The sequence below is a fragment of the Theobroma cacao genome, chromosome 6, assembly GCF_053813885.1.
Source record: "Theobroma cacao isolate CCN51 chromosome 6, ASM5381388v1, whole genome shotgun sequence".
NCBI lineage: Eukaryota > Viridiplantae > Streptophyta > Magnoliopsida > Malvales > Malvaceae > Theobroma > Theobroma cacao.
In genome coordinates, this window is record NC_142644.1 from 23,707,043 (window position 1) to 23,717,947 (window position 10,905).

A 10,905-nucleotide genomic window follows, 5' to 3' on the forward strand; every position below is an offset into this window, starting at 1 on the left:
AGTTTTGGCCTCTTATTCCCAATGGTCTTCAAAGGTGTTCTACTTTATTTTTTATGAACAAAAAAAGGAAGGTTCTGCCTCAATTCGAATAGTCCTTCACAGTTTGTGCAAAGGTAGAGATAGAGTACGAATAAACGAGGAGGAGAAAAATTAGAACCACTTCTGACTTCACCAACCATCTACCGCAAAATAGAATAAGCACCAATTTGCAGAGACATTGTACCCCACCTACGTTCTCTTGCCATCTCCTCTCACATCAACTCTCACAAGAATTTGGCAAAATTATTGGATTCCAATGTTAGACCTTCCATTTTGAGTTCAATAACTTTGAATTATTGTTTGTCTTTTGGGTTACTTCCTTTGATTTTGTCTTTGTAACAGTGTGAATTAACTTGGGTTTGGATTGAATTCTTTTCTTTTTCCCTTTTTATACAGTAGTATAATGGAAGCAACAAATTAGACATGTGCAGGAAGGCCGATAATAGTGATACAATTAATTATCAAGTGCTATGCCATTTTTCAGTTGGTGCATTTGTTTTTTTTGTAAATTGCATGCTTTTGATCTAACACGTACAACGAATTTTTAATTTTGGACCTTCCACGTAAAAAGCTATCGTTTTGTCAAAAAAAAAAAATCAAAATCTAAAATCTATAAGCAAATCGAAGGAAAGAAAAAAAAAAATTATGTTTACATGTGAACCAATGTTAGTTGAAAACAGAGGACCCTGTTTGGGCCACAAGCAATGGAAACACCCAGAATTGACTTGTAATTATGTATTGACCATGTTGCATGAAGGTGCATGGGATGTGAGTAAGGATTACAGCCCATCATGTTTGAACATTATTCATTTAATTCAAAGAAAATAAAAATTGAAAAGTATTCCCCCAACAAACCTCACACCTCAGCAGCCTCTCCCCTTTTTCCCTCCACCTCTCACTTGCATGTATATATACTTTCATTCACTTGGAATGGACTGGCACCACTTCTCTACACCTTACAACAATAGAAGGTGAGAAGGAGAAGAGAGTGAGAAAAAAGAGGGCGTACCTTTCCAAGAATTCTTGGAGGCAAAAGTGCAGCGAAGTGAGAAAAACCAAATAACTCCACCAACCCAAAGCTCTATCTCTCTTTTTCTCTCAGGAACCAAGTATAGTTGAGTTTTGCATTTTCCACGGTGAGTGCTTTTCTTGCAATTCCTTGAGTTTCTTTTGTATATATTGGTTTTGTTTGTTTGCAGAGAAAACAAAAAGAGAAGAAGGGTTTTTAAACGTTACGACCAAGTGTTTCGATCCTTGTGGCTTTTCTGTTTTGCTGTTATTCAGCTACTTTTTATAGCCTTCAAGAATTTCAAGCACTGGCATTTTTTGACGTTCAGATGTTGCTTTTGCTTACAGAGCTTTGAAAATCTCATTTCAACAAAATTAAAAGTGATTTTTATTAGGCTTTCATATGACCAAAAGAATGTTAACATCCAAGCTCTTATCTTCTTCCCTTTCTAAACCACTTCCTTACAACCAAACAACATATATTAGCACTTAACAATTTTCACATGTCACTCTAAATTCTAACTTTCTTTTGTTTCTTTATGATCTGGGTAACGTTCCATTTTCCCTCTACAATAAAAATCCAGGAAAAAAAAAACAAGAAACAAAAAATGGATAGTATAGAAAGGGCGCGAAATCCCAGCAAACGAACAGGCCATAGCAGCATAGGCAGGAGCCTGAGCAGGAGTAGCTGGAGTATGGAAGATGTATTTTCAGGTTCCAAGCACTCCAGAAGAAGTAGCCGTGTGGATGATGATGAAGAAGCTCTAAAATGGGCTGCAATCGAGAAGCTACCCACTTATGACCGGTTGAGAACCAGCATCATGCAATCCTTCGTGGATCATGAAATTGTTGGAAACAAGGTGGAGCACAGAGCAGTTGATGTAACAAAGCTTGACATGGATGACAGACAAAAATTCATCGACATGCTCTTCAAGGTTGCAGAGGAAGATAATGAGAGGTTCTTGAAGAAGTTTAGAAACAGGATTGATAAGTAAGTTTGTTCTCTTGTCAAAGCTCTAGATTATTATGTTAGGTTTCCTTTCTTTTCTGATAAGGCATAAAGGAACTATGGCTTTTAATACTGTTCAGTACAAGTCACCATCTTTCAACCCTTCTAACCTAATTTCATTGCCAAAATTTCTTGTTTAGCATTATGATGATGTGAAAACACCAGAATTAGATTATTTCTCAGAGAAAATTTTTTAATTTTCTTTTTGGTCAAAAAATTAGATTCATTGCACAAACAGCTAGAAGCTTACATCAGTCGGGATCACAGCCCCAACATTACAATTTCTAACATAATAAGCTCAATACAGTCAGGAGCATTATCATAGGAAACAAAATCTTCCTCAAGGTTAACTCCATTTTTTTGCGTTTATTGGCGGCTGTAATATCCTAATAATTATGCCTAGTCTTTCTTTTTGATTGTTAGGAATTGCCTCCAAGTCTCGCATAGGTTGTTGGTTCTGTTGAACTATATGAATTCTATATATTACCATACGTTTCATACTTGTCTCTGTCATTTATTTTTTTATAAACAACAGTAAACGGCTCTTTGTCTTAATTATGTTATCTTTTCCCTCTATTACTTCAAGAAAGTTCATATTGTTTGGAAAGCAAAAAGGAAAAGAACTCAAAGCTGGGCTTTCGCCCTGATAATTACAGCATGTTACTATATTTTGTGGGATCCATTGAACTAGTCTGCCTAGTTGTATTGTTTTCGCATACTTTTCTTGCTGGACCTTGCTTGAGTCAGTCATTTTCTCATTGAAAGACAAACAAATTAAATCAAAGCAAGAATTTTTGTAAACTGAATTTGTGGTGGGAAGGAATCAACACTTATCTCTTTCTTTTCTCTTCTCTTCTTAGAACAATTGTAATCAAATATTATTAATCCTGTCTCAGCAGGATTGACTTAAATCAATGCTAACTTAAACATCATTATTCTGCACTTAATTTATATCTTTAAAATTTTCCCGAAAGTTAAAACGTTATTTTTCTCATTACAAACAATATCAAGAATTGTTGACAATAATTCACAACTTTTACATGTTATCTCTTAATTAATTACCATATTTTCTTGTGATCACAGGGTTGGAATTCGACTTCCAACTGTGGAAGTGAGGTTTGAGCACCTGACAATAGAAGCCGACTGCTACATTGGCAGCAGGGCTCTTCCTACTCTTCCAAATGTTGCTAGAAACATTGCAGAATCGGCTCTTGGTATGGTTGGAATCAGACATGCCAAGAGAACAAATCTCACCATTCTTAAAGATGCATCAGGGATTATTAAACCATCAAGGTGAATTTAAACGCCTCAAGTTACTTCACTACAAGGCCTAATCATTTATTTTGAAAATATTGATATACCTTTCTTTTTTTAGGATGACACTCTTACTAGGTCCACCCTCTTCTGGGAAAACAACCCTTTTGCTGGCATTGGCCGGCAAGTTGGACCCAAGCTTAAGGGTTAGTTACAATCAATTTTTTTTTTTTTTCCCCAACAACTCTGTTCAACTTGATTACATATATCTTCTAGTCAATATCAGTAACTTCAAGAAATCTGGAAAAGGTAAAATGGCTGATTTTTCCATTAATGAAACAGGTTAAAGGAGAAGTGACCTACAATGGATATAGACTTAACGAATTTGTTCCTAGAAAGACATCTGCATATATCAGCCAAAATGATGTTCATGTTGGAGAAATGACTGTGAAAGAAACCTTGGATTTCTCAGCAAGATGCCAGGGTGTTGGGACTCGATACGGTAAAATTATACCACAAGTGCTCATAATTATTTAACAATTTGTAGTACATTGGTTCATGATTTACCAACGATAGAACTGTTTTGTTTTCATAGATCTCTTAAGTGAGCTTGCAAGAAGGGAAAAAGATGCAGGAATTTTTCCTGAAGCTGATGTAGACCTTTTTATGAAGGTAAACAAAATAAAAAAAAGGCAAATATTTGTCATTGTGCATAAAGTCATGCACATGTATGAAACTCTTCTGATAGTCTATTGTGTTGGTTTTACATTCATTTAACATCATCACATGGCTTTGAATTTTCAGGCAACTGCGATGGAAGGAGTTGAAAGCAGCCTTTTCACTGATTACACTCTAAAAGTAAGTTGAATCATTCCAAACTCTTCTTCCTTTGAAAAAGGAAAAAAAATTCTCTTTTTAGCTTTCCCAGCTCCTAACTTTTGCTGCAAGAATACTTCTTAGGATGTCATGTTTATTTTTACCAAATCTTATAAAAAATAACGTCTTTATGACTTTCTGGCAAATAAGGTTCGACTATATCAAACAAGGCCTTCTCCCATCTAATATTTTATAATTTCTTTGTCAAAAATTTCTCCTCACCTACTCTCTTCTGACTCCTGTCACCAATAATCTCGTCGGTGGATAACATGGGCCATAGCTTCTCTAATCAAAAACAGTAAATAATCTAGTTGAAGAGTACAGTTACCAACCGTGGCAGTAATAAATATGGAATTCTAACAACCCATTCTTGTTCCTCTTGAATTGGTCAGCTTTTGGGGCTTGACATATGTAAGGATACCATTGTTGGAGATGAGATGCAGCGTGGAATTTCTGGAGGACAAAAGAAAAGAGTAACGACAGGTTTGATTATTATTTTAGTCCCTAACCTTCTTTAGTATTAAATTTGCTTTTTGTTTTTAATCCATAATGTTCTCTTGTTTATCCCATCTAATAATTAATCAAACCATTTTTTGCTTCAACCATAATTGCCTAAAAGGCATGTGGGAAACGTTCAAAACCCATTTGCTTGATGTGAAAACTAAGCCAAATATATATTCATTGACCAAAATCTCAAAGTTGATCTCCCACCAACCCCTCCTTGGGGACAGAAATGTACCTTTTATTTTTTTTTTGAAAGGTAACGGGAATGTACCTTATTTTCCAGAAGATAGAACGCGCAGTTTTTTCCAGAGTGTTTAATATTATATATAGTCTTAATTTTGTCTTCACTTTCACATCAAAAAATCTAAGATAGAATAATGAAGACAGCATAAGATACATAGAACCGGAGCACTAAGGATTCATATGTTGCCAGAACAAAAGAAGTTTAGGATATGTTTAAGAATCGGATATAAAATGAAGCCCATCAAGATAAGTTTATCTTCTTAATGTAAGTTTTATAATAATAGTAATGCAATGATTTGATTAATTATAGGGGAGATGATTGTTGGTCCCACCAAGACCCTTTTCATGGATGAGATATCAACGGGTCTTGATAGCTCCACGACATTCCAGATAGTGAAGTGCTTGCAGCAGATTGTTCACCTTACAGAGGCCACAATCTTGATGTCCCTACTCCAGCCTGCTCCCGAGACTTTCGATCTCTTTGATGACATCATCCTCTTATCAGAGGGCCAAATTGTCTATCAGGGTCCACGCCAGCATATCCTTGAGTTCTTTGAGAGTTGTGGCTTCAAATGTCCTGAAAGGAAAGGAACCGCTGACTTCTTGCAAGAGGTAAAATTGAAGCATGATTAGTTCACAAAATAATAACTTGTCAAAGCGAGGCCCGCAGCCCAACCTTGAGCCATTTCGAATGCTGGCAATAAGTGGGCAAAGCCTGATTTAATTTGGGCTAACTGCTGCAAGTGGTCTTGACTCTTAGGTGTCATTGTATGAATAAATTGGTGCAACATAAGCTGACAACGAGTGAAATTGTCACAGGTTACCTCAAAGAAGGACCAAGAACAATACTGGGCAGATAGAAGCAAGCCATACAGATACATTACAGTAACTGAATTTGCAAACAGGTTCAAGCGCTTCCATGTTGGAATGCGGCTAGAGAATGAGCTCTCCGTGCCTTTTGACAAGTCAAGAGGACACAGAGCAGCATTGGCCTTCCAAAAATACTCGGTTTCCAAAGTGGAGCTTCTTAAGGCCTGTTGGGACAAAGAATGGCTATTGATCAAGAGGAATTCGTTTCTTTACGTGTTCAAGACGTCCCAAATTGTTATTGTGGCATTCATCGCGTCCACAGTGTTTTTGAGGACTGAATTGCACACTAGGACTGAGCAAGATGGGGCAATCTATGTGGGTGCACTTTTATTTGCAATGATCACAAACATGTTTAATGGTATCCCTGAGCTCTCCCTCATGATCAATAGGCTTCCAGTGTTCTACAAGCAAAGAGACCTTTTATTCCACCCTGTCTGGACTTTCACTCTGCCCACTTTCCTGCTCCGGATTCCAATATCTATTTTGGAAACCACTGTTTGGATGGTTATAACGTATTACTCTATCGGATTTGCACCTGAGGCCAGCAGGTAAATTGAATCAAGCAATTAATTACATGTCATTATACTGATCAGAGCTTTTTCTTACTTGAGCAACAAGTTAAATAGCAGCTGAGGAAATAGTATTAACATGCCAACCCCACGAATATATTGCCAGGTTTTTCAAGAACTTTCTGTTGGTGTTTTTAATACAACAAATGGCAGCTGGGCTCTTTAGGCTCATTGCTGGATTATGCAGAACAATGATCATATCTAACACTGGTGGAGCTCTCACTCTACTACTTGTGTTCTTGCTGGGAGGTTTCATCATTCCTAAAGGTAAGCATAAAACTATATAAAAAAAGTTAGGCATTAAACCTCTTCACTTTTTTATGATAAAAGGCTTACATCGAAAGGTTAATTAATATAGTGTTGCTTTATTTATGACAGGTCAAATTCCAAACTGGTGGGAGTGGGGTTATTGGGTTTCACCTATGAGTTATGGTTTCAATGCCTTCACTGTGAATGAAATATATGCTCCAAGGTGGATGAACAAACTGGTATGTTATTCAGCTTTCTTGTTCTGTAACAAGCAAAAGCTATGAATTGGTTGTACATTATGAAAAGACACTTAAATTTTTTTTAAGAGAAGAAAGCAAGTTACAAGCAGAAACTTTGGCTACAATGCAGGCTTCAGACAATGTTACGAGATTGGGGGTAGCAGTACTTAGGAACTTTGACGTTCCCAATGATAAAAATTGGTTTTGGATTGGAGTAGCTGCTCTTTTAGGGTTCACAGTGCTCTTCAACATCCTCTTCACCTTTGCGCTCATGTACCTAAATCGTAAGTTTTAACATTCTGTTACCTAATTTGTTCTCCTTCTTGCCTATCAGTGTCTTCCTTTAGGTAGCTAATCTTCTATATCTTATTGGTTGGCATAATAGCTCTTGGAAAGCGACAGGCCATAATTTCTGAAGAAACAGCGGAAGAGCTGGAGGCTGGCCATGAGGGTTCTAAGGAAGAACCAAGGTTAAGGAGACCAAGATCAAGCAAAGATTCATTTCCTCGATCCCTATCTTCTGCAGATGCAAATAATTCAAGTAAGAAATATAATGAAATGGACTGTTTTGATCCTGTTTTCTATTTTAAGTCAGTTATCGATATTAATTATTATGTTCTCCATGTCAACCGAAATCTTTTAGAAGAAATGGCAATCCGGAGAATGAGCAGTCGGACCAATCCCAACGGAATGAGCAGGAATGATTCCTCGCTTGAGGCAGTGAATGGTGTTGCTCCCAAGAGAGGAATGGTTCTTCCCTTCTCTCCTCTAGCAATGTCCTTTGACACTGTCAATTACTATGTTGATATGCCACCCGTAAGATCCCTTTTCCACCCTCTGGAACACTCATTTCTTCATCAATATGATTATCGCCCAAAAGAAAAACAAAATAAATGCATAAACCTTATAATTGCTGCCATAGAACATGATTTAAAAATCAAGCATTTAAACAGGAAATGAAGGCACAAGGAGTTGCAGAGGACAGGTTACAACTACTTCGGGGAGTAACAGGTGCATTTAGGCCTGGAGTGTTGACTGCACTAATGGGAGTCAGCGGAGCGGGAAAGACAACATTGATGGATGTTTTGGCAGGAAGAAAGACTGGTGGATATATCGAGGGTGATATCAGAATATCTGGATTCCCCAAGAAACAAGAAACCTTTGCAAGAATTTCTGGATACTGTGAACAAAATGATATTCACTCACCCCAAGTTACTGTCAGAGAATCCTTAATTTACTCCGCTTTCCTTCGGGTTCCTAAAGAAGTCAGCAATGAGGAAAAGATGGTAGGTTCTGATTTATGTAATTATCAGTGAACTGAAGCATGGTATTAGTTATTTAATTTAGTCTCTAAACACTATTTGCTGTTGTCTTCTAGATTTTTGTGGATGAAGTGATGGAACTGGTAGAATTAGACAACCTCAAGGATGCCATAGTTGGGCTGCCAGGGGTCACAGGGTTGTCAACAGAGCAAAGAAAGAGGTTGACAATTGCAGTAGAGCTTGTTGCTAACCCCTCAATCATTTTCATGGATGAACCAACATCTGGCCTTGATGCGAGAGCAGCAGCCATCGTCATGAGGACTGTCAGAAACACTGTGGACACTGGAAGAACGGTTGTCTGTACCATTCATCAGCCTAGTATTGATATATTTGAAGCCTTTGATGAGTTGCTATTGATGAAGAGAGGAGGTCAGGTGATTTACTCAGGACCATTAGGCAGGAATTCTCACAAGATCATTGAATATTTTGAGGTATATAACTATAGCAAGATACCTTATATTTAATACACCAATTTAAGGAGAAAACCAAAAAAAAAAAGAAGCATTATCTGATCCCCATCTTATTCACCACTGCAGTCAATTCCTGGAATCCCCAAAATAAAGGAGAAGTACAATCCAGCTACATGGATGCTAGAAGTGAGCTCTGTAGCTGCTGAAGTTAGGCTTGGAATTGACTTTGCTGAACACTATAAATCATCATCCTTGCATCAGTAAGTCATGCAATAGTGATACTAATTCAATTGTTTATCAAACAACTTTTTTTTTTTTTTTGCTTTGAGCTAATATATGTATCTTTGAACAGGCGAAACAAGGCTTTAGTCAAGGAGTTAAGCACACCACCTCCAGGAGCTAAAGATCTCTATTTTGCCACTCAGTACTCACAATCCACATGGGGTCAATTCAAATCATGCCTTTGGAAGCAATGGTGGACTTATTGGAGAAGTCCTGATTATAACCTTGTCAGATACTTCTTCACTTTGGTTGCTGCCCTCATGGTTGGTACTATTTTCTGGCAGGTTGGGACTAAAAGGTCAGTACCTATTTCCTGCTTACAGAGCTCAAGTTCTTATTCTTTCATGTCTGCAACAGAATCCAGTGCTAGACAAAAGGCTTACAGACCGTTTACATTATTTTTTCCTTTGTTCCATGGTTCAGGGAGTCCACAACTGATCTTACAATGATAATTGGGGCCATGTATGCTGCAGTCTTGTTTGTTGGAATTAATAACTGCTCAACAGTACAACCAGTAGTATCCATTGAAAGAACAGTATTCTATCGGGAAAGAGCAGCTGGGATGTACTCTGCATTACCTTACGCCCTTGCACAGGTGAGGGGAAGGGTTTTATCACATGCATTCATCATCTGCTCTTCATAATTTTTCACATTCCTGCTATCTCATTATATGTGAATTTAACAAAGTAGTCCTCTTTAATTTCCAAACACAAATGACTGACCTACAGAAACTGCTTAATGATTGAACTTTAATTATATGTCTTGCAGGTTTTTTGCGAAATACCTTACATATTTGTTGAAACAACATACTATACACTTATTGTGTATGCTATGGTGAGCTTTCAATGGACAGCAGCAAAGTTCTTCTGGTTCTTCTTTGTGAACTTCTTCTCTTTCCTGTACTTCACATACTATGGAATGATGACTGTTTCGATCACACCAAACCTTCAAATAGCAGCTATATTTGCCTCAGCATTCTATGCACTCTTTAATGTTTTCTCCGGCTTCTTTATTCCAAGACCAGTAAGTTTACTTCTTTCACAAGCAGTTGTGTTTTTAACCACTTGTTAATCATCCACCATCAAGGCTGATACAAATTCATTACTCGTTGAAATTTCAGAGAATTCCCAAGTGGTGGATATGGTATTACTGGATATGCCCGGTGGCATGGACAGTTTATGGACTGATCGCGTCACAATATGGAGATACTGAAGACACCATTAAAGCACCTGGCATCGTGCCTGACCCTACTGTTAAATGGTATATTAAAGACCAATACGGCTATGATGCAGACTTCATGGGGCCAGTTGCTGCAGTTTTGGTTGGCTTTGCAGTGTTCTTTGCCTTCATGTTTGCCTACTGCATAAGGACACTCAACTTCCAGACAAGATAAAAAGCAAATTTATTAAGGAAGTTCTTGTTCAAGCATGATTTAGTACTTTCACAAACAAAAGTGAATGACCCTGTACATACAAAAAGAAAGCCATCCAAGATTCATGTATGGTATTTATCTATCTAGGAATCACAGATGCTGTTTTGAGTTTAAAAGTCGCGTATGCATAATAGTATAGATGATGACGATGAGTTTAGTTTGCAAAAATCTTCCAGAGTTGTACCTGGAAATGTAAAGTTTTGTTGGATAATAAAATCTTAAGAGGAACAAATTGTTTCTATTCTATGTGGCTTAATTTGTTCAAGTTCAATCTTGCATGCAGCCTATTAGTTTCCTAAATTATTCCCTTCAGCTGTTTCATTTTAGTCCTTATTGGATTTAAAGACACAAAGGCAATTTAGGATTTCAGGATAGGAAGAGTGAAGTCGGGATCTAACAGGCCTCAAGGTCAGGGCATTATATAGCAATTTTGATTCTTTAAGGCCTTTCCCATATCTATGTACGAGGCAGTGAGAACAGGGTCCTCCCCCCACTATGGAAAATAGCAAGAGGTATCCTTTGTAGCTCGTTTTTAATTCCTTAATCGGACTGGTGCAAACAGCCGACAACTTTCCTCATCTTTCACTCATTGCCTCCCA

At 37.5% G+C, this 10,905-nt stretch overlaps 1 protein-coding gene across 1 annotated transcript; it reads left to right on the forward strand.

The window, feature by feature from the left end:
• Positions 1-963: 963 nt before the first annotated feature.
• On the forward strand, positions 964-10,550 carry LOC18596012 (ABC transporter G family member 35-like). Its single transcript, XM_018123413.2, has 22 exons — positions 964-1,175; positions 1,632-2,038; positions 3,140-3,349; positions 3,432-3,516; positions 3,653-3,812; positions 3,906-3,982; positions 4,115-4,168; positions 4,579-4,669; positions 5,244-5,545; positions 5,753-6,351; positions 6,479-6,639; positions 6,751-6,860; positions 6,991-7,144; positions 7,246-7,401; positions 7,504-7,676; positions 7,814-8,146; positions 8,239-8,613; positions 8,719-8,852; positions 8,945-9,172; positions 9,298-9,469; positions 9,643-9,897; positions 9,995-10,550. Exons 2-22 carry the CDS (start codon positions 1,656-1,658, stop codon positions 10,265-10,267), a joined length of 4,485 nt encoding a protein of 1,494 aa, XP_017978902.2. The 5' UTR covers positions 964-1,175; positions 1,632-1,655; the 3' UTR covers positions 10,268-10,550.
• Positions 10,551-10,905: the final 355 nt, after the last annotated feature.

Excerpts from the sequence above, each read along its gene's own strand:
- LOC18596012 (XM_018123413.2), top strand. The coding sequence starts at position 1,656 with ATGGATAGTATAGAAAGGGCGCGAAATCCCAGCAAACGAACAGGCCAT. Across the intron at positions 3,983-4,114 it reads ATGTAGACCTTTTTATGAAG|GCAACTGCGATGGAAGGAGT; the intron begins GTAAACAAAATA and ends TTGAATTTTCAG. Across the intron at positions 4,670-5,243 it reads AAAGAAAAGAGTAACGACAG|GGGAGATGATTGTTGGTCCC; the intron begins GTTTGATTATTA and ends GATTAATTATAG.